General features: G+C 37.0%; 1 protein-coding gene across 4 annotated transcripts; it reads right to left on the reverse strand.

Moving 5' to 3' along the window:
- Positions 1 to 25: 25 nt before the first annotated feature.
- LOC110962198 (gap junction alpha-5 protein-like) lies at positions 26 to 17,475 on the reverse strand. 4 transcript variants are annotated; one of them, XR_007947073.1, is made up of 8 exons: positions 17,136 to 17,475; positions 10,557 to 11,272; positions 9,208 to 9,372; positions 7,338 to 7,625; positions 6,262 to 6,327; positions 6,028 to 6,176; positions 2,081 to 3,244; positions 26 to 2,046 (listed from the first exon to the last, which is right to left on the reverse strand). XR_007947073.1 is itself a non-coding variant. In XM_022210097.2 (7 exons), the coding sequence occupies exons 2-7, from the start codon at positions 10,623 to 10,625 to the stop codon at positions 2,803 to 2,805; spliced, it is 1,179 nt and encodes a 392-aa protein (XP_022065789.2). In that variant the 5' UTR covers positions 10,626 to 11,272; positions 17,136 to 17,475; the 3' UTR covers positions 26 to 2,802. The 4 variants fall into 4 exon arrangements, 1 of the variants encoding a protein (XP_022065789.2); XR_007947075.1 differs by having other exon boundaries at positions 26 to 1,842; positions 1,911 to 3,244; XR_007947074.1 differs by having other exon boundaries at positions 26 to 1,842; positions 1,877 to 3,244.
- Positions 17,476 to 23,535: the final 6,060 nt, after the last annotated feature.

Here is a 23,535-nt window from a genome sequence, read left to right on the forward strand (position 1 = left end):
ATGTTAATATTATTTCCCACACAGATTCATTTTGCATAAATTTATTTGCAAATTATTTCAAACATTTCACATTACTCAAGAGGAATCATAAATATCAAACAATTTAAAATGGTCATTCATAGTAGAAATGACCTAATAATATGTGTATTTTTTTGTAATAGCATTATACTAATGGAAAATCTGATAACAGCACACACAATCTACAGAGTATTTCAGAGACTGTGTTCACCTGTGCTTCAGTCCAGATGTGTTCACAGCAGTAATTAACATAATACATTTGCAGTAGAAATCCACCAGTTTGAGATTTGAGAATCTTTTAAAAGTGAAAAATGGTTAAAAATCATGCTGGTGTGAAGATGCAGTCTAAAGAGTTGGAAAAATATCTGTAGCGGCTGCTGTTACAGATCTAATAAGCCCAAAGCAAGTTGGACCGATGAATAGAGAGTAAAAATGACAACAAACAAGACTTAAAGAGGATAAAACCAGTCAGGAAGAGTCCAAGTTCAGACAGTAAATCAGTCATTGTGAAGTACACAGGTAAAACTTAAGCTGCTTTAGGAGTCAAAAAGTTCCAGACTTCAGTGATTCCATTAGGTAATTTCAAACACTAAATAAAAAAGTGAGAATTAAGCAGTTTAAACTCTTTGAACATCTTAATTATCCAAAAAGATCAATAAAAGTGATGTAAAGTTACCTTTAACTGAGATGATGACCAGTAAAAAGCTAAATTTAGGATTTACATGTGGGAATTTCACATATAAATGAATGTTAAGCCCTTATGCTGCAGGTTTAATTTCAAATCTGGTGTTGTTGAAGCAATGACTGGTTTGCCGAAGCTAAAAGGAGTAATAACTGGAGCTGCACATGTCATGAGATTGGCGGAAAAACCTTGGAGGCATCCATGAAGAGTTCATGATGCTCCAGATGAAAACAACTAAACAAAAGTCAGTGTTTATTGGAAGCTTCACAGTCTATTAAAGGTCATGAGGATGTGTTGACAGTGTAATTATTCTTCCTGCTCATGCTGCAGTAATTGCTCTACTTAAAATAAACATCAGATATTTACTCTGATGTAAAACTAAAAGTTTAGTTTTACTACATTAAAGATTCAGGCCACACAGTAGAAACCCAATGGAACAAAAGTGATTTCTGAGATTAATATCTTTAATTTCTTCAGTTCTTTGTATGTCCATCTTTATTTTTGATGACACTTAACCCTCCTTAGCATTGGAGATGACATATTCCTTTCCAGGTCATAGTGCCACTTTGTTCTGGTGTGATGTTGTTCTTTGGATGTTCTCCATCTGGAATATTCCTCTTCTTCTAGCTTCTGCAGACTTTGACTCATTTGGTATGACAGGATTCTGGTTTATCCTCAGACATTCAAGCTGCATCTAGAAATGCCATCAACACCTTTTGCACTCATGCAGCTCCATATCATCACACTTCCACCTCCATGCTCCACTGTCAGGACCATGCATCCACTGTGGTAGTCCTGGTCAGGTTCACACCAAAGATCTGGACTTCATCTGATCCCAACTCATTTATCTCCATCTGACCAGAGAATGTTCTCCAGCATCCATCAGGCTTCTTCTCATGTTCTTCAGCAAACTTTCATCTGGAAGTTTAGTTCTGAGCAGCACCCAGGTTTAGTTCCGGTCCTCCGTCCATAGAGGTTGATGTTCTGAAGGTTCCTTCTCACTGTCTGAGCTTCACACTAACTTTCCATGGAGAACCCCTGAACCAAGTCTGAAGCAGCTGATGTCTGTTTTTACAGCTGGATGGAGAAAGTAGTTCACTGTCTGTAGAGTCATTTTCGGAGCTCTGATTAGTGGAACTGACCTTCTGATTAGTGGAACTATGACTCCTTCTGGACCTTCTGATTAGTGGAACTATGACTCCTTCTGGACCTTCTGATTAGTGGAACTATGACTCCTTCTGGACCTTCTGATTAGTGGTGCTATGAATCCTTCTAGACCTCCTGATAAGTGGTACTATGACTCCTTCTAGACCTCCTGATTGGTGGAACTATGACTCCTTCTAGACCTCCTAATTAGTGGAACTATGACTCCTTCTAGACCTCCTAATTAGTGGAACTATGGTTCCTTCTAGACCTCCTGATTAGTGGAACTATGACTCCTTCTAGACCTCATGATGACTGTTGACTCTGTTTCATTGATTTTTAGTTGCTCACTGATCTTCTTGGATTACCATTTGCACTCATGGAGCTCCATATCATCATACTTCCACCTCCATGCTTCACATTCACTGTGATAGTCCTGACAAGTTTGGTTGGATCTTTTCCTGATCTTTGTGAAGCCTCACAGTCGGATTTTTCACTTCCTGTGTTCAGTTCTTTTCCAAATGCAGCCATGATGCAGACAAAGACAGGCACAGTCCATAAAACTGAAAGTTCTGCTGTCCACAGCTCATTTTATAACCATGTTTATGCAGTTAGACTGATTGAAATCACAGCTGGATTCATTAAGTTTCTACTTTTGGGCCTGAATTTTCGATATAATCTTTCTAAACTCTTTGTTTTTGATTGTTAATAAGGGGAACCACCCTGCTGTTCAACCTAGAAATCATGCAGCTACTGGCAGGTGATTAAATTTACATATTTAATATTAAGTTATATTGCACAGGGATGTTCTCACTTTTGTTTTACACTTGCCATTTATAAATGAAGTCACAGTGTGGAGTTTCATGTCAAACAGAAACCCAGACAGAATTATCCTAAATGTGTCGACTATGTTTTCTATTTTGCACGATAATCTGAGTTTACTCTAACATCAGTTGAATCTAAACTGAAAGGTCATCCGCTCTGGTTCGGCTGCTCGTTCCGCTGGTTTTGCTGAATCTCCGTTTGTCCTTCAGCATCAGTCCATCTCCATGGTGGATCTGGTTGCAGCTCTCTGGACTGTAACAGGAAGTGTCCGTCCTCAGGTAGCCGCCGTCTTGGATCGGAGTGTCGCTGCTCTTCTGCCACCCGGCCGAGTAGCAGCTCATCTGGAGGAACGTCACCTCGTCCACCATCTTGTTCTTCTCGGTGGCCATGTTCTCCGAGTTCTGCTGGTTGGCCAGTCGGTGGTTGGGGAACGGCAGCGGCAGGAAGTGGGAGGAGCCACTGACGCACTGGTTGAAGTCTGGAGGAGGCGTCGAGGGCGGCGGAGGCGATAAAGAGAGCTGACGAGTTAAAGAGGACTTAGAGGGAGAGACGAGCTTCGGGGGGAAGAAGATTCGCCTGAAATGAAGAGTTAGAACCACATATTAATCAAGTCTCTACACATTTAAAGCAACAGCTGTTTAGTAAAACATCAGATAGTATTCCAATTTACCCAAAGAAGTTTAAATACTGAGGCTGATACCTTTCAGTTTCATGTATATTCTTAATTTTACCAGAGTAATTTCAATATTTAGGATTAAAACCCTACAAAAATGGCTGAAAGTAAAATTTTACCCGACTATTATAAATATTAAGGCTAACAACCTTTAGTATCAATAAATATGGGAAATGACCAGTAATTTAGGCTGCAGTCTCAATTCATAAAGCTGTTATTAGATAAGCAGTTTATCACTTTTACAATGTTTTATTATTGCTCTTATTATTGCCTTTTTTTTCATCGTCGATTTCTAAAGCTTTATATGCTCTAATGTTTTCTAAAGCATTTTGTAATTCCAGTTTTGAAAGGTGGTGATGATTTTTTTTAAATGATCACTAATTAAATATTGTAGCTAAGACTCTAGAGCAGGGGTGTTAAATATATTTTAGTTCAGGGGCCACATTCAGTCCAAACTGATCTCAAGTGGGCCGGACCAGTAAAATCAGAGCATAATAAGGCAAAAAAAGCTACAAACAGACAAAATATTTAAAAAATGAGACACAAAAAAACAAAGCAAAAATGACAAAAAATAGACAAAATTTTACAAAAATGAGGACCAATATGATAAAAATGAGAAACAAACAAACGTCAGACAAGAACAGACAAAAAACAACGAAAACAAACTATTACAAAAATGAGACAAAAGAACACTGAACAATCTAATATTTTACTTTATGATCCAAACAACTTGTCATGGTCTAGAAATTATGTTACATTTATAGCTTTACTAATTTACAATCTGCAGTTAATGTCTTCTCTGTAATTTTTACACTTTCACAACATCGTCATGTTTTACACCCCTGATCTAGCCGGAACATTTTGTGTATTATCCACTGAAAGATGTGTGTTTATGCTACCAGTTAGTGAGACATTTATATTAAATCCTTTAATTCAGTTTGTTGGTTGAACACAGTTTCATTAGAAATTGTCTCAACTTTAAAAATTGATGCAAAAATCACCCACATATTATTTTTTAGAGAATAATTCCATCCTGCATGCATTGGTTGGTGCTTTTCTGTTTGTTTAATGTGAAGCTGTGGAATTAATTCAACATTTTAGTCCAAATTCTAATAGTTTTGTTTGTTCTATAGGGTTTTTTTCAGTTTATTCCCAACACATCTCTCTCTGGTTAGATCATTTTACTTTGTGGGGCTCTTAAGACTTCAGATATCTGGGTTAATTCCTAAAACCTTCTGGCCTGTATCTCCAAACTTCCAGGCCCAGTGATGACTGTGAAACAATAGTATTCATTCCTGAACTGGGAGCTCCTCAAGTTTGCTTTCCTTTGACACAAGAAGTCATGTTTTAAGTCTCCAGGGTTTTTCCTTTCACTCAGTTCGGCCTTACAGTAAATTCCAGGAAGTAAAACCAAAATCATAGGAGGTTTAAAATAGTTTCTGGACTTTCATTGTGGGAAGTTTCCTTCAGATGTTTTGGGAGATTTGATCACATTCTTCTGACTCATACAAAGACCTTTCACACCCACGCTGACCACAATTCATGGAGGTCAACAGCATTTTACTGATAAAAACTAAGTGTAGAATGGTCTGCTGCCCCTCACTGTCATTCTGCTATAGAGGAGAGAATGCTGAGAGTTGTTTGTATTTCTTTAAACCAACCACAACCTTCTTAGGTGGTGTGAAACCCAGGATGCAGAGCTGCAAAACAGTGCAGAACGGGGACTTGTTTTGATGGAACTTACTTGGAAACTAAGATTTTCCTCAAAACCAGTGAGAAAACATGCAAGAATGTCATAACAGTTGTAAAGAGGAATATTCTGATCTGATCTCAAACACAAACTGAGCACCATGGAGGAGGAGGTCATTAAGCCTCAAAGAAGTCTTTGTCATGGTGGCCCGTTGAGAGCTAAACTTCCACAATGCTCTCTATGACACCACTTGTATTTCTAAGTTGCTTTTAACAGTAAAATTACAAACTATTTGTGCAAAAGTTTGGTTTTTCAGCTATTAAATGCTTCTGCAACTCGTCTGTAATGGTCTGGATGCTGTTGTTGTATGTCGCTGGATTTTAGATCTTTTACACCAAACACTATTTTAACATAATTTATATTGTGGATATTGCATTTTGCACTGGATTTTTATCTACATGTAAACCTTGAAGCTTTGTGAGGGTTAGGTTAATACCTGCGATATAAATAAAGTTACTGTTTTCATGAAAACGGCAGCCTGGTGAGGTCAAAGATGATGCTAAAAGAGTGCTAAAAGGGAATCGAACAGCTCACAATAAAGCAAAACCAAGATTAGCTGCAGATTCAGCTCATAATTTTGTTTAAGCTGCATATTTTATTTACAAGTTAACTCTTTCTTGTACCAACAGGCAGTTAAAATCACAAAAATGAAGTAACTTGCACTGATAAACAAAGTGTTCTAATATTTAATCCAGATATTAAAACTGTAAGTTAACTTTAAGTCAAACTGAAACCATTTTCAAAAGTCCTATTTTTGTGTTTTGTATTACTTTAAAACTTGGATAAAACAACCAGGAGTTATACATTCCTGAGAAATTAACCATCTTTGAGCTGAAAAATTAAGACACTTTCTGGGAACAGTGAATATTTTCATTTAATCGTAGCATTATGGCTCAATACGGGACCTTTAAAGCTCTGTAACGAATAAGCTGGTACCTGCAGCAGTGTCTCCAGGCCAGGTGATGCAGCTCCAGAACACTGAGGACCAGAGAAACGGCAGAAACAGCCAACATAAAGACGATGAAGACATTTTTCTCCGTGGGTCTGGAGACGTAGCAGTTGACTGGATGTGGACAAGGCCAGGCCTGATAAAGATTAAGACAAAAAGCATGAAAACAGGCCTGAACGTCGGGTTTTTTACTGTATTAGTTGAAATCTAAATGATTGTACCTTGCAGACGTAAAGAGGATGGAGGAAGATCCCATAGAGGAAATACTGGAGACACAGAAACACCACCTGGAAGAAGAAAAAACTAAATTAAAGGTTCATTTACAGTCACAGTCCATTCAGGTCCTTTGAAACTGATGACTAAAAGCTTTGTTTACTCATATTACTCATTCATTCTTTCCTTCCTGCTGTCATTTCAGACCCTAAACTCACCTTTACCTTCACACCTGTTTCCTATCCTCCAATCTGCTCCTCACTGTTTAATCTCCCAAGTTGCTGCCAGATTTTCTTAATTTTCTGCAGCTTTCCAGTGATTTCTTCATTGTTGATTTTTACCTGTTTTCAACTTAAATCTGCTTTTTAAATTTTGTTTTTCCAATCAGCTACTTCCAAATCAAGTCACTCGATGCTTAATGGCTTTACCTGCTGTTTTGTTCTTGAAGATTCAACTAAAGACGAGCTGTTATGGTTTACATCTGCTGAAAAGAAGACCTCAGCAGAGATTCTTCCTTCACAAATACCTGGTATTACCTGCATTTTGCACTTATAGGTTAGTTGTGTGAGCAAATTATGCAGCTCAGTGTATTTAAGTTGACTTCATTTTGCAAGTACGATGCTAAAAAGAGACTGATGTTTCTTAGATAAAACAACTTTTATGTCTACATCAGTGTAACGTAGGATGTCAGTGCAAGTTTGTTGGTTTTAGTTGTCATTTTATGTTGTCTAAAGTAGAATTTAGATTTGAAATATCCTGGTATCTTGGCATCATTACAAAAACCTTAAATTTTAAAGGGCATGTATCCTGTTTTATCAGCTCACCTTTATTGGCCCCAACTCATTACTTTTATTTCAACTGGAAGTTCTCAATTTGTGTGACTCAATATCTGGACCAGCTTTGTTATTTTTAAAGTGGATGTTTGTCAGCAATTTGCCAGCTTAGCTCCTACTTTTTGCTCTGTTTTTGGTCTCCACCACCTTACATTTTAGCAGCTAAAACGCTCCACTAACTTGTGACGGAATCTGGAGAAAACGGAGGCAAAAAATGTTGCATGAAACCAAAACAAGAGTCTGAAACTGACCTCCATGACGCTGCGTATTAATATACTGAGGATGTACGTCTGCAGCAGAGCTCCTCTCAGACGAACCCGACCGGCCGACGGTCCGTCGCTCTTTTCCTTCCCTCCATCTTTCTCCCCCTTCCTCCCTCGTTCCTCCCCTCCTCCTCCTCCATCTCCTCCCCCTGGATCTTCCTCCCTCTCTCCCTCCTCTTCCTCCCGACTCCTCCTCTTCTCCTCCCTCCTAACGGTGTGCATGGCGTGACCCATGTAGATCAGACTGGGCGTTGACACAAACACGATCTGGAGGACCTGAAAACACATTTATGATCAATATTCAACACACATTTATTAATATTATTAAAGTTAGACTATAAGAACTAAAGAAATAACACGATATGGAGGACCTGAGAGCACATTTAGAATGAATATTAATGCTAAAGACTCTAAAGGTCAAACTAATAAGATTACAAGTTTGTTGAACTTCTTCTCCAACTTCTCAAAATTAAAGAAATAAAGCATGGTCTGCATCACACACATCATAACAGAGAACATCCAAATCATTTTTGAAAAGGTTGATGAATTCATTATTTATCTACCCTCACTGTACATGATTTTTAAAAAAAATGTTTTTAGTGGTATTTAAATGTAATTTTTGTAACAATTTACTGTTATGATACATATGTCAAAATATAGATAACTAGTAAAATTATAAAATATTAAAATATATTAACAAGTACTATTAATTTATAAACTGTGAAAAATGAAAAATTGTAAATAGCATCCACATCAAAAATCTGTGTTCTTGCAAATAATAATTTGTTCTTCACACTGAAATCAAAAATCAGTGATTTACAGATATTTGCTCCTATTTGAAGGCAAACTTATGTGTATTAAGCACTGAAAGTCTGAATTTTTGAACTGTTAGTTTATAGATTTTTCCTGTTTTGTTAAATTGCATATAATATAGAAAAATGACAGGAAAGTAAAAAATTTACACATTTACTCAAAAATAAAAAAGGTTAACTGGATTTTTTACTGTATTTTAAAAAATGATTATTTACATAAATTGGTTTTGAAAAAAGAATTCTGTATATTATGGTTTGAGAAATGGTAATGTTTATCTTTAACCTGTTATTTTACTAATTGTCCCTGTTTTGCTAAATTACAAATGCTAATTAATGCAATCACAGAAAAAGTTTTAATTTACATGTTGGCTATACAATGAATAACTAAATATTTTCAACATATTCACATCAAAAGCCTTTTTAAAAAAAAAAAAAAATTGTTATTTTTCAATGTTTGACCATAAAAACTATACTATTTATTTTACAATATATGTTCAGCAAACGTGATTTTTTAAACAGATATTTACAGTTATTTGAAAGAAAAAGTATATATATTGAGGACTAGAAAATGGTAATTTTTGTGTTTAAACTGATTGTTTACAGATTATACCTGTTTTGGTAAATTACAGATAATATCTAGTAAAATAACAAAAAAATGCATTAATTAATGTGTTAATTGTTTTTTAAAAGGTCACAATTGTAAATAAAAAAATCTAAAAAAATATATCTTTTGCATTCGACCATATAGTTACACTTTGTTTTCAATGTTTTAAACAGCAACAAATATTTTTAACAAATATTTTCTGCTTTTTAAAACAAAAATCTGTATTTTAAGCATTTAAAAATGTTATTTTATTAATTTTTGTTGTTTTGTTATACAACAGATGACATCTAGTAAAAGCACAGAAACAAGTATTCATTTGCATGTTTGCAGCTCATTAAACAGCCCCAAACTGTACATAATGTGTAAGACAGATTTGCTGTTTTCTTTGTGGTCCTTGATTTTTATCACATGATTTCTCATGCATCAGTCCAGTTTTTCTCACCCAGTATCTTATATGTGCGATGGGAAATGCTCGGTCGTAGCAAACGTTCTCACAGCCTGGCTGTTCGGTGTCGCAGTTAAAATCTTCCTGTTCGTCGCCCCACGAAGACTCGGCTGCCGTACCGAGAACCAGGATCCGGAAGATAAACAGGATGGTCAGCCATACCTGAGGAAATAAATCAAGAAATATCAAGACCTCCTTTGAAAATAACAAGAAGGAAATATAATTGCTATAGTTCTGTGGCAGAGTTCTTCCTGCACTGTTTGCTGCAAGAACAGAATCTTTGGATTACATTACTGTAGGGTCTTACCTGTAACATTTAAATTACTCAAGCACTTTCACATAATAAATCATAATGTAGAACCTTAAGCTTAATATTTAAAGGTTCAACAAAGCAAACTTATTTGACAACTGTAGTGCCTTAATATTTACGTATGAAAAAATGTTTATATTACTAAATGATCACAGTGAAAGCTAAAAGAATAATGTAGAATAATAAGAATGTTCTGGAAGCTGGGGTGCCAAAAAATACTGTAAAATCATGTAAAATAACTTAAATCTTTAATTTCATTTAACCTTGTGATATAAAATTTCAGAACCAAAACTTTTGTTGTCAGTTGTCATTAACTTATTAATAATTTAGTCACTATATTAAACTTGAATTGAACATTTTTTTTTATCTTTTTATGTATTCTTTATTTGTACAGCTACAGGTTTACAGTGATGTTTAACATTAGATGTCTACATTTTCATTTTATTTCAGTAATTTTATTGATATCATTTTCCTGTATTTCAGAAATACAAGAAAAAAATTATGAAATCAAAGCAAAAATTCCTTTCAACACTGTAAGTTCATTTGTTTTGGCATCTTATTTCTGTTTTAATAAACATGTATTAAAAATAGAACTTGATTTAACAAGTAGTGATGATAATAATCTGTCATCTTTTGTTTTACCTCGAAAGTTTTTGTTTGAAAATCCCAAGAAAGCAGGTTTTTACTAACATCTGCAGATGTTTCTTGCGTTTGTAGCTTCAGTCGTCAGTAATATGTTGGATGCAAATGTGTAACTTACTTATGAACTCTCATGAAAATATACATTTGAGATAGAACAAATAAGTCTTTGTGTTATTTTAGAGGAAGTTTCAGTGTCAATTGATTATTTTAGGATTATTTTTTCAATGTTTTTGTGATAAAACAAACTTTATATCTGCTTATTTTGAAATTCTTTGACAAACTTCAGTCAGGACACACAGAATAAACAAGACGACTTTGAAATACATTACAGTTCTATTTTCAGTGTAAATGTTAATGTCGGCTGGCATTAAACATGAATGTTTGTGCTTCTTACTTTGCCAACAGAAGTTGAGTGTTCCTGGACCTCTTCGAGGAAGTTTCCCAGCAGACTCCAGTCGGCCATGATGGTTACAGATCAGATCAGAGGAAGCTTCAGAAGACTCAGCAGAAATTTCTACAAAGTCCAAGAGAAGTTTCTACGAAGTCCAACAGAAGTTTCTACAAACTTCAACAGAAGTTTCTATAAAGTCAAACAGAATTTTCGATACAGTAGAATAGAAGTTTTTACAAACTCAAGCAGAAGTTTCTACAAAGTGCAACAGAAGTTTCTATGAAGTCTAACGGAAGTTTCAACGAACTCCAACAGAAGTTTCTATGAAGTCTAACGGAAGTTTCAACGAACTCCAACAGAAGTTTCTATGAAGTCTAACGGAAGTTTCAACGCACTCCAACAGAAGTTTCTACAAAATCCAGCAGAAGTTTCTATAAAGTCAAACAGAAATTTCTAAAAGTCAGACAGAAGTTTCTATAAAGTCCAATAGAAGTTTTTACAAACTTGAACAGAAGTTTCTACAAAGTCCAACAGAAGTTTTAATAAAGTCCAACAGAAGTTTCCACAGACTCGAACAGAAGTTTCAAAGAAGTCCAACAAAAGTTTCAATAAAGTCCAAGAGAAGTTTCTACAAACTCCAACAGAAGGTTTTACAAAGTCCAACAGAAGCTTCAACTTGATGAATCTGTCAGAAGTCGATCTGCAATTACGAAATCCACCTGAACAACAGAACACAGGTTTAAATGTCAGCAGCAAGTCACGTGGTGCGTTCAGGTACATCTCAGAAACACATTCATGGCTTCAAATACAAAGTTGTACAGCAGGTCACTTGATTCACTCAATTTTAAAATACAATTTCTCATGAATGCACATGAACAGGTTTTTATTTATTTTACCTGTTCAACCTTTGTTTACTGTTTTGCTTTCTATCGTGATTTCTCAAGTTTTTAAAGAATGTCTTTCAAGAAAACCCAGAAGATAATAATGATATTCATCATGTTTTACATTTGGCTGAAGAAAATACTGAAGTCGGACTAATGAAGAAGTGTATTTAATTTAGGTCAATAATCTTTTTTATTTAGTGAACAACAGGTAGAAAAAGTTGGTTCAGTTGCTGTAAAAAAAAATCCATCAAATCCATGTTGATTTTTGTTTAATAAACAGACTGAACTTTATCATTAATAATTAAATTTTGTTTCCATTTCATACTGTGCTGCATTACATAATTAAATATTTTTTTTAAATGGTCTCTTTTTATGGAGGCAAACAATAGTTTAAATTAACTGACTTATATTTGCTTGATTAGTTCATTGGAAATGAACCTTAAATTCCACAGTCTTCTACAGGTTTATGTGTTTAAATGTGTGTGAATGTGTGTAAATGTGTGTGTTCTTCTGCTATCTCCACCTCATGACCTTTTCTTTACCGCAGCGTCATTAATAAAAATGTCTGAGCAGCGTCTGAGTTTAGCTTCACTGTCGGTTCCCACAGTGTCTGCAGGGAAGGAAAACCAGACAGACGAATACTGTAAACACACACACACACACACACACACACACACACACACACACACACACACACACAATGAGATATGTTGTTTAAACACTAATAAAAGCAAATACACTTTCCGTATCGTGGACATTGACAGAGGCCTCATAATCCTCTAAGGTCCCTGGAATGTTGGTGTGTAGTCAGATCGAATATCCATTTAAACCATAAATATCAACACACACACATACACAGGGCATATGTTGTATGTTTGTATTACTATTTTTACTTCTATTCAACAAACCAGACGTCTTCAGTCTCTTTGTCGCCACCTACAGTCTGCTGGGTTTATTGCAGCTTTACAGGTAAATAAGTGAACTTGAATCTGGCTCTTAATGTTTTGAAGAAGAAAAACTTTTTATTTAAGGATATTTTTAGGTTCAAATAATATTCCTATGAGGTTTAATATTAATGCTTTGGCTGCAACATTCAGAGGATGTTTTGAGAATTCTGTCAGAAACTCAGATTTTGTTCTATGATAAAGAAACAATATCAATGTAGCGTTTGAAAATTGTTTAAAGAATGTTGTTGGGACCTAAAAAACAAAAGCAAAAGTAGAATGTCTTGCCTGTAATATTCGCAAGATTATAGAATGTTCTTTTATTAAAAAATAAGAATAACTGCACAACAGATGAAGAAAATTGTCAATGTGACACTTAGAAACTGTTTAAAGGATGTTGGTGTGTAACTTTCTGTCATCATTGCAAATTTTAAGAGAAGTTTTACTGATTAGGTCTGAAAACAAATGAAATTCTCAAAATTCTACTAAAAATATTTTTACAGGACTTAATTTCAGCCTCAAATAGCAGCAGCAGCAAATAAGTAAACTAGAGAAGCGCTCCAATCAGAAAGTGTAGTCCTCCTCCAAGGCTGCTCATTCCCTCATATGTCAGAAATGCAGAATTTGTTTATTAGTTATTGAAGATCAGAAGTCACAGCAACATAGAATGTGTCTATTTAATATAGATGTACCCACAAACACAATGACCTGAGTACAAGCGTGTGTTCTGCATGTGTACGTTATCTACGGATACTGGATTGCGTGAGCTAAATATGTAGTGGGCGGCGGGAATTGATTGGACATTTGTCCAAAATTATTAGAAATTTGTCCTGAACTTGCTCATAAAATCCTCTTTTACTGTTTACAATCTGTGCAAAATGAGTAAAACATCGAGGATGGCTTAGAAGGGTTCCAAAAATGACTAAAAATGAAAAAAAATGAAAAAAAAATGAAAAAAAAACATGTCCAAAATCCAAAATGACTCAAATTTGACCTCATAAAATAAATGTGTTCTCTAAATGTTGTCAAAATTTGCCAAGATAAATGCAAAATGACTAGAAATGACTTCAATTCATCCAGAACTTGCTCAAAAAAAATCCTCCTTAACTGTTCATAACCTGTCCAAAATGAGTTAATGGTCTAGGATGACTGAGAAGGGTTAAAAAATTACTAAAAATGTGTCCAAAATGACTTTAAGATGTCTTCAAAAGGGCATTTACATTTTTTACTCATTGGTCCTCAGCGGTGGATTATAGTAGGATCACAATCATATGATCCAGACTGTTATTACTGTTTAGTGAGTCTCTATCAATCTTGAATACAAGGTCAGTTTTCCTCCAACGGGCTTTTAGATTGTAGACGGTTACACATAAAAGCACCTGCCTGCTGAATTCTGCAGCAAACAAACACAAAGTAGTTACAGACAGCTTGAGCTGCTCTGTGACCGACTAATGTGGCCAATGTAAGCACAACATTTGCTACGGAGACGTCTTTGTGTACAGTAGTTTAAAAGCTATGTCCTTTTCATGGCTTGTTGTCATGGTTACAGTGACGCCATGCCGCTATCTCACAATGATACAGAAATCTTTAACAAATCCATGGATCCAGACTATAAGTTGCATCACTGCCAAAATCTATTCACTTGGTCCTTGTATCATTTCTGACCTTCCCTGAAAATTTCATCCAAATCTGTTAGTCTGTTTTAGAGTAATGTTGCTGACAGACAGACAGACAGACAGACAGACAGACAGACAGACAGACAGACAGACAGACAGACAGAGAGACAGACAGACAGACACAAACCGTCACTTGCCGATTGTCACATCGTCACGTAATTGCGTAATGTTCAGACAAGGTTATCACTACAGAAGTTTTACTGACCAGGTCTAAAAAGAAATGACATTCTCAAATTTTAACCACATTATTTTACGGATCTAAATTTTTGGCCCCAATGGCAAAAAAGACAAGTAAACACAACCTAAAATGATCGTTTCCTGATTTCTGTCTGAACTGACCTCATCTGAGGCAGGAACGTTGGATTTACTGAAAAATTATGCCAAAAATTTTGAGGTCATTAATTTTGAACAGCTCTTTGTGTTTTTAGAAGTTTGCGTATCCTTTTATTTCCATCCTTATTTGGTCAAATAAAAGTAGATCTATCAGAGAAAGAAAGGAAGAGGACACAAATGGGAAGATTTGGGTCATTTTTTTCACAAATGTTTCAATAGATGCTTCTCAAACCTGTTGGCTTTGGGGTTTAAAGATTTGTGAAGTGTATGTTTCCCCACAATCATTCAACAAATGTCCCTCTGGTCAATCTCAAACACTCCTGTGAGTCACAAACATCTAAAAATCAGAACAACAGAGCACATTTTGGGGCGACAGAAAGATTTGGTCATGTTAAATTTCACATTGGCATCATTTGATTAGTGTTTTTCTGTAGCCAGAGGGCACGTTCCACTGGTCCTCTCACATGATGTTCATGGATTAAAGTCCGCTTTAGAAGCTGCATTGTGCAAAATTTGAAAAGAGAAAATGAAACTTAGATTAAGAAGAGTTTAAAATCAGTTTACAGATGGTTTTTATGTTTTACTTTATTTATTAAATGCCCTTTAGATGCCCATCCCTTCCTGTTTTTCTTTAAAGCCAAAAGCTTTGAACAAACCATGTGTGTGTGTGTGTGTGTGTGTGTGTGTGTGTGTGTGTGTGTGTGTGTGTGTGTATTTATGTCTTTCACAAGTGCTCCCAGCATCATTAATAACAATATTACTTCCTTGTATAGACTTTAGTCTGACCTTTGTGTTCATGTGAGTCTATTGTTCAGCATCCTGTCGAGATAACATACACACACATGCACGCACGTATGCACGCGCGCGCACACACACACACACACACACACACACACACACACACACACACATGCACGCACGTATGCACGCGCGCGCACACACACACACACACACACACACACACACACAATAATAAATGATGAATCTGTGAGTTTGCTCAGACTCGAGGATATTTTTAATCCGATAACAGAATTTATTAATAACTATTATTGTTTTTCTACTATTGAAAGCATTAACAGGTCAAACTGATAAAAAGTCTGAGGCAGAAGCAATAAATTAGCAACAAAACCAAGACATAAATCAAGAAAAATAGCTTTACTCAAGCCTTCAAAGCGGATTTCTTTTTCTTACATTTTTATATGGTGGAGGCTAAGAAGGTTAACTTCAACTTTCTCCTGACAGAAACTCTACTCCAGAAAAGTGAAGACTTCAAAAAAAAGTCACAATTTTAGTAGAAATTAGATTATTTAACATATCAGACATCATAAAAATCTGCCTCTCTGTGTCACAGCTGCTATCCTGAATTAAATTTGAATTCATATTTAGCTAAATACAATCTTGCAGATTAGATCAGTTGCACTTTTTAACGGCCGTGAATTTCCTGTTAACCCTCTGCATTTAAATTTAAAATGACTTTTTGGGAGTAAATAGTTGTTTGGAGCTATATAAATTGACACTGTTTCTTATTCAGGTGTAAAAAAAAACAAAACAATGCTGTTTTGAGGGAATATTTGCTTTTAAAGTGTTTTTTTAAAAAGCAACAACAATAAGGAGTAAATATATAAATTGTGACAAAACTTCCTTTCATACATTTAATATTTCAGTAAATATTTATCAGCTTCAACTGAAAATGAAACCAGTGTTGTGTCTATACACTGTAAAAAATAAACATTTTAAAGACTTTTAACTGTATTTTTATTTATTTATTTTACAATTTACTGCTGTTTCACATATGTTCCCTGTTGTGTAAAATTACAGAAAATATCTAATAAAATTTAAAAGAAAAAGATTTACTTAGATTGTGACTGTAACTTAAACAGGCCAGAACTCTAAATAATCTCCACATCAAAAATCTGTATTTTTGCTATAATAGTATTTTATAAAATTTTTGCAAAGCCTGACTGTAAAGTTAGCAAAGTATATATATATATATATATATATATATATATATATATATACATGTGTGTGTGTGTGTGTGTGTGTGTGTGTGTGTGTGTGTGTGTGTGTGTGTGTTCTTGTACTTGCTACATGGTGAGTACCATTTTCTGCATTTAACTATCAAAGTGAGGACATTTTTACAAAGTGAGGACATTTTGGCCGGTCCTCACTTTGAAACAGCCATGTTTGAGGGTGAAGACTTGTTTTTAGAGAACAGGTATGAATTGAGGTTTGGTTAGGGTTAGGGTAAGGATTAAGTTTAGGCAATCAGTTGTGATGGTTAAGGTTAGGGTAAGGCTCTAGGAAATGCATTATGCCTATGGATGTCCTCACTAAGATAGAAGTACAAACATGTGTGTGTGTGTGTGTGTGTGTGTGTGTGTGTGTGTGTGTGTGTGTGTGTGTGTGTATACAACTTAAATGGATACACATAAACAAATACTAATTTGTTCTTTGTGTGATTGTAAAATTACAGTTTCCCCTATTAAATTCTACTAAAATTGTCATTATGTTACAGATACTTGCTTTGATTTTTTCAAGTTACACTGATTTTACTATGTTTAAATCAGATAAAATTCTAGTTACTCTGCAGATAATCACTTGCAGTTTACAATGTCTGTGTAATTTTTGAAACGTTACAGCATTCTACCATTTTTAAAGCATTTCTTCTGTCAGATTTTTAAGTTGTTTTGTTGTCTTTTTGCAGTGTATGTGGTATTAATCACCTGACACACATCCACACTTTACCTGATTTACGATATAGAAGCAGGAAAATCCTTTGCAAGAAGTTAAACTGATGGATTCCTTCTTGTGCTGTCGAGGTTTTTGTTCCTCACAGATTAACAGCAGTTATCAGTCCAGATGTTTTCCAGATGTCTGTGGTGTGTCCTCGTCACTCTCCACCTGTGATAGATAGTCTCAGCTCAGCCTGAGTTGCTCTGAAGCTGATTAAACTCGACTCTAAGACAGATGTGTGAGTAGATTCTGTGCAGCAGCAGACTGAAGCGGCGGTTTGTGTCCAGAGGTCTGAACTGACAGAATCATGTGAGTCGGTAGTTTATATCAGCCTCTCCCTCTCTGCCTCTCTCTCCTCCATGTCCAGAGGAAGTGAAGCTGGTGCCTCGCTGCCTGTTATTCACCGCTAATGTATGTTTGTGCTGTCTGCCATCTAAAGGAAGTCACATATTGTATTAGGACACAATAGCTGAAGGATCGAGAGCTGCATTCCTCCATGTCACCCTATTCTTCTCCATACATCTCCCTGTGACACTTCCACTTTGGTAATACTGCAAAATACAGCAACTTTGAAGAGCATTCACCCTCCTGAGAAGTTTTACCCCTCAACACTGAATCATAGCCAACTTAAATGGACTTTTCTTGACAGGAATTTATGAAAAAAAGACTAGTTTTTCTAATGCTAGAAGTCACACAGTTGGTGAAACAGATCATCTGAATGCAGTGCTTGTAGTACAAAGACTCCTGGATCTGGTGGATCATTTCTCCTGGATAGAACTACACCATGAAGACTGAAGAACTCTCCAAGAAACTCTGAGAAAAGATTGTTGAAAAGCATCAGTCAGGACAATACAAGAACATTTCCAAGTTCCTGAAGATCTGTAGGAGTCTAGTTACATTCATTAAGAAATGGAAGGAAGATGGAACATGAATAAATCTTACTAGAGCAGGATGTCCTCAAAAACTGAGAGACCGAGAAGAAAGCGACTAGTGAGGGAGGCCACCAAGACACCTACGACAACTGTTGTCTGTTCTTCACCAGTCAAAGCTTTATGGAGACAAAGAGAAAGACTTCGTTGGAAAAAGCTCCAATTAAATCTGGACTAGAGTTCACCAGAAGATATGTGGAGACTCTGAAGACACCTGGAAGAAGGTTCTTTGGTCTGAGGTGACCAGAATGGAGCTTTTTGGATATCAGACTAGATGTAATGTTTGGTGGACATCAGATACTAACCTGAATCATGATGTAAAGCATGGCGGTGGCATCATCATGATGTGAAGCAAGGGAATGGCATCATCATGATGTGAAGCACAGTGGTGGCATCATCATCATGATGATCAAGATGGCGCCAGGGTGTGGGGCTTGCAGTCTGTCTCTGCATACTTGTATTTTTGCTAGTTTTACAGGTTGTCACTGTAAATGTCCACTCTCTGATGGTTTATGGCTGCCAAACACTACTTGATCGGCGACCCTCTTTTGAAAACTTGGTGTCATTTGAACATGATGCGCACAAAGCCGTCAGCCCACCGCTTCTCTCTGGGATACCGGCTTACCTGTGCTGGGGGCGTGCTCCACCAACCCGTAAACTGCACCGTAGGTGCCGGGGTAAGCATGGAGGCAGGCTGGTGAAACTGAAGACTTGGCTGGCTCTTTCTGCAAAGGCGCTCCAACGGATATCACCGCTTCATTTCGAGGCACACTTTGGATTCGATCGACCCCTGCTTGGTTCCAGTGGTCGGTCTGGACGAAGGATTCTCCACTCGTCACCTCCCAGCTGCTAACCCTCGCTGGCGTGGGGTCCACCAGCTGAATCTCCAGCCAATTGCTAAGAGCCCACTGACAGTTAACTCCCATGCTCTTCCTGCTCGGTTTGCCCTGGTGAACGCTGGATCGCTAGCAAATAAAACTTTTATCCTGAAGGATTTATTCGAGTCGCGGTGATTGGATTTTCTCTTCATAATGGAAAAATGGTTGGCTGTGGGTGAGTCGAATGCTTTCCATGAACTTTTATCGCCTGGCTGTTTGCATTTTAACTCCCCAAGAACATCGAGCCGTGGAGGGGGGCTTGCAACAGTCTTTAAAAGGAACTTGAAGTGCAAGCCGCTCGTACCCACAGTTTCATATGTCAGCTTTGAAATAAACGTATTTGAACTGACCTCTGCACCCTCGGTGTTGTGTGCTGTCATTTACAGGCCACCTAAATACAGCAAAGACTTCATTAGTGACTTTTCACATTTCTTAGCTGAATTTGTACCGGTGTATGACCACATTCTCATTACTTACTTTAATATCCATGTGCGTTGTCCTGAAAAGCCACTGGTGAAAGACTTTAAATTTGATGGAATTTTTTAATCTTGCACAGTGTCTTGTTGGCCCCACACATGAACATGGCCACCCTCTTGATCTTGTTCTTACTCATGGTCTTACTGTTTGTAACCTTGAGATTTGTGATGCAATTTTCTCTGATCATCTGCCTGTTCTATTTGAAATTCCCTTGTCCTGTGCCATATCCAAACTGCGTGCCAGTGCGTCGTGGCCGTATGGTTAACCGCTGCACACTTTTACTCTGTTCTGAACGTGAATGACTCTCTCTGTTTAAACAGATCCATTGATTATTTTTGCACTGGTTTTAACTCCGCTTGCAGAGCTGCATTAGACAGTGTTGCTCCTGTGAAATTCAGGTTGTCTAAATCAAAGTCTGAACCCTGGTCGAATGACGTTACTTGCGCTGCCTGACATGAATGCAGAAAGGCACAAAGAAAATGGAAAAAGGATAAGCTACATGTGTCTTTTCAGAATCTGAGATAGTTGGCATTCCTATCAAAAACTGTCAAAGATGCAAAAACGAGACACTTTTCTGACATCATTGTTTCCAACGGTAACAACCCACGTGTTCTGTTTGACACTATTAAAACAGTTCTCAGTGCTCCAGAACCCCACTGTCCCGAGGACCCATCGAAAATGTGTGAGGATTTTTTGCAGTTTTTCATTTGCAAAGTGGAGAGCACTAGAGCCCTTCTAAGTCGTCCTGCATATGACCCAGGTACTTTAGTAACCTATTCTGCTGTTTTTAATCAATTTGAACCTGTCAGCCTGCATCTCTTACAACGAGTTTTTGGTCAAATGAGAATTACAGGCTCCCCCATTGATGTGATCCCTCCTCGTCTTTTTAAAGAGGTCTTTCCGACATTGGCAGCTTCTGTCCTGGATATTGTTAATGGCAGCTTAGCCAGTGGTGTTGTTCCTTTATGTCTTAAACATGCAGTGGTCCAGCCTCTGTTAAAGAAACTAAACCTTGATCGACAGGAATTCTGCAATTATCGGCCAATTTCCAAACTTCCTTTGCTATCCAAAATTTTGGAAAAAATTGTGTATATTCAGTTGAGCTCATTTTTAAATGAAAATGGAATATTTCTGAGGTCTTCCAATCAGGATTCAAACCTGGCCACAGCACTGAGACGGCTTTCTTGAGGGTTTTTAATGATGTTCTTCGGGCTTCTGATTCTGGTCATATTGTTACTCTTCTCCTGTTGAACATAACATCTGGACCACCAGATTTTATTGTCATGGTTGGAGAACTGGGTGGGAATAAAAGGCCTAGCTTTAGCCTGGTTTAAATCATATTTGTCCAACAGAAGCTTTTCCGTCCAAGTCGGGGATTCTGTTTCTACTGCGGCCCCTCTAAAGTGTGGCGTACCGCAAGGGTCAGTTCTTGGGCCCTTACTTTTTTCATTATACTTGTTGCCTCTGGGTCAATTCTCTGTAGACACGATGTGTCATTTCACTTTTACGCTGATGACTGCCAAATTTATTTGCAGTCTTTGCAACAGTCTAAGTCTCTTCTTGAAGAAGTAAAATTGTGGATAGCTTACATTTTTTTGCATTTCAATGAGCAAAAAACTGAGGTTTTGCTGTTTTCTCCTAACGACTCTACTCGGGTGGTCAAAGCTGAGCTCGGCTCTGTAGCCCAAGCCGTAAGCCCTGTTGTGGTGAATCTGGGTGTAAAGATGGACTCTGTTTTTAAATTGGATGCCCAGATCAGTGCTGTCGATAAGTCCAGCTTTTACCATTTGAGGCAACTTGCCAAAGTGAAGCCTTTTTTATCTCGTCACAACTTTGAAATTTTGATCCACGCTTTTATTACCACTAGGTTAGATTATTGCAATGCCTTTTACTCAGGACTCAGCAAAACCTCACTGTCGAGACTACAACTGGTTCAATATGCTGCCGCTCGTCTTTAACAGGATAACAGAAGTTTAATCACATAACTCCCATCCTTCAGTCAGCTGGTCCTGATCACATTTCCCCCTCCAACCATAGATCAGAACCAGCTACACTCCAAACAGCAGAACCTCATCTGGAGGAATAAAACCAGAGCTAACTTCATTTCTGTCTGGCCCTGCACCATGAATATCAACTATCAGAACATCTCTTTTACTTCACAAAGTGGGTCAAATTCAAGTTCGGTGACCACAGTGGAGCCAAAAAGGGTGACATAATTAGTTATAAAACCCCGTTGTCGGTTTATTAAACACTGAGCGGTTTGTGGTCAGAATACGTCTCAGATCTGGAGCTACATTATGAACCATGCATTCCTCTATCATCATCTACAATGGGATTGTTTACACCACATATCTGTTTGCGTTTCATTCACTATCTTATAAGGTAGTGTCTACAGATACGGACCCGTACCCGTAGCCTGTGGGCTACGGATACGGCACTTTCCATTTGCCAGACAGATACAGACCCATACGCGAGTCTCGCGAGTCAAGAAGCTGCTAACCACTGCAAACTGTTGAAAGGTAAGCAAAGGTTAAGGTTAGGGTTAGTGTTAGGGTCAGGTTTAGGGTCCGTACCTGTAGTACCGATGCTACGGGTCCGTACCTCCAGCGTCTACCGGGAGTCACGTGACCAGATCTCGCGTATCTGATTGGCAAATGGAAAGTACGGGTCCATACCTCTAGCAACTACCATCTTATAACGGCACCGCAACTATTAATTCCTGTTTTTTTAATTCTTTATTAAAATGTAGTTTTATATTGCTTTCTGACCCTTTTTCACTTTGCTTTGATGCGTTTTGAGTTCTATGTGAAGCACTTTGTGATGTTGAAATGTTCTGTACAAATAGATTAATAGAGCTAACAAAAATAAACTTCATAAAATTTGACAAACACAGTATGACTCTGTTCATTATTTGCGGATCTTAAATTGGCCAAAACAAAATAAATAAAAAAATAAGATTCAGCAAATTTTAAATCAATAAATCAGCTTTTCTCTGTTTTGTATTAATTTTATTGACACAATCTATACTATTTCAGCCTATCAAAGACGTTATATTTAATTTTTTAAAGTAACATCAGTGTTTCCGACTGAACAAGCTGTTAGTGTTTGTGGGTGGCCAGTGAGGGATCATATCTTTTTAACTGCACTGACAGTTACAAGTTATAAATATATATGTTTTTAAACCATCTTCATCTTTCCTTTTGTGATTTTAACCCATTTCACTTCATAATTCAGCTAAATCTGATTTAGTAAATCTAAACTTTATTTAAACCTCTGAGCCCGATTCGCCAAAATTACATCATTTATCAAATCCAGAAAAAGTAAAAACAGGAAAATTTTCAAATTTCTAACTTTCCAATGGTCCTCTGATATTATCTGCAACATGTCACACCATTAAATAAAATAAATAAAATCTGAGCTGAAAACTGATATTTTTCATTCGAATTTCTTCATTCTACATCTTCAGATTTTTTGAGAAATTGCCAAAGATAAAAAATTCACAATAATTAGACACTGTAGAACTCAAAAAAGTCTACATTTCTCAGTGCAACTCTGAATCCATCAGTCATTCAGCTGTGACTAACAGTCATGTGGCGAAAATTCAGGAATTTCGTGATTGAACTGCCGGCAATGTACACATCAAATAAATAAGAAACAAATTTAAAATGCCAAATGGTCTGTATTTATATAGCGCTTTACTATACCTACAAGGTACCCAAAGCGCTTTACAAGATACATCACATTCACCCATTCACATACACATTCACACACTGATGGTGGAAGCTGCCATGCAAGGCGCTAACCACGACCCACCAGGAGCAATTAGGAGTTTGGTGTCTTACTCAGGGACACCTCGACATGAGCACGACGGGCCGAGGATCGAACCGGCAACCCTACAGTTGCAAGACGGCCACTCTACCCACTGAGCCATGCCGCAAATTGTGCAATTGTAAGACATTAGGCCACATGTGACAGAAATTCATTACCCCAGAATGAAAGAAGCATTAAAAACTATGCTTTAATGTGGCGAATTTAAAGAAGCAGTGTTTTGGGGTTTTTTCTCAGAAAAACATGTGATACCATCGACTGTACTCTGCTTCCCTTCAGGCAACTTTCACCCTGTTTTCT

The sequence above is a fragment of the Acanthochromis polyacanthus genome, chromosome 15 (genome assembly GCF_021347895.1).
Source record: "Acanthochromis polyacanthus isolate Apoly-LR-REF ecotype Palm Island chromosome 15, KAUST_Apoly_ChrSc, whole genome shotgun sequence".
NCBI lineage: Eukaryota > Metazoa > Chordata > Actinopteri > Pomacentridae > Acanthochromis > Acanthochromis polyacanthus.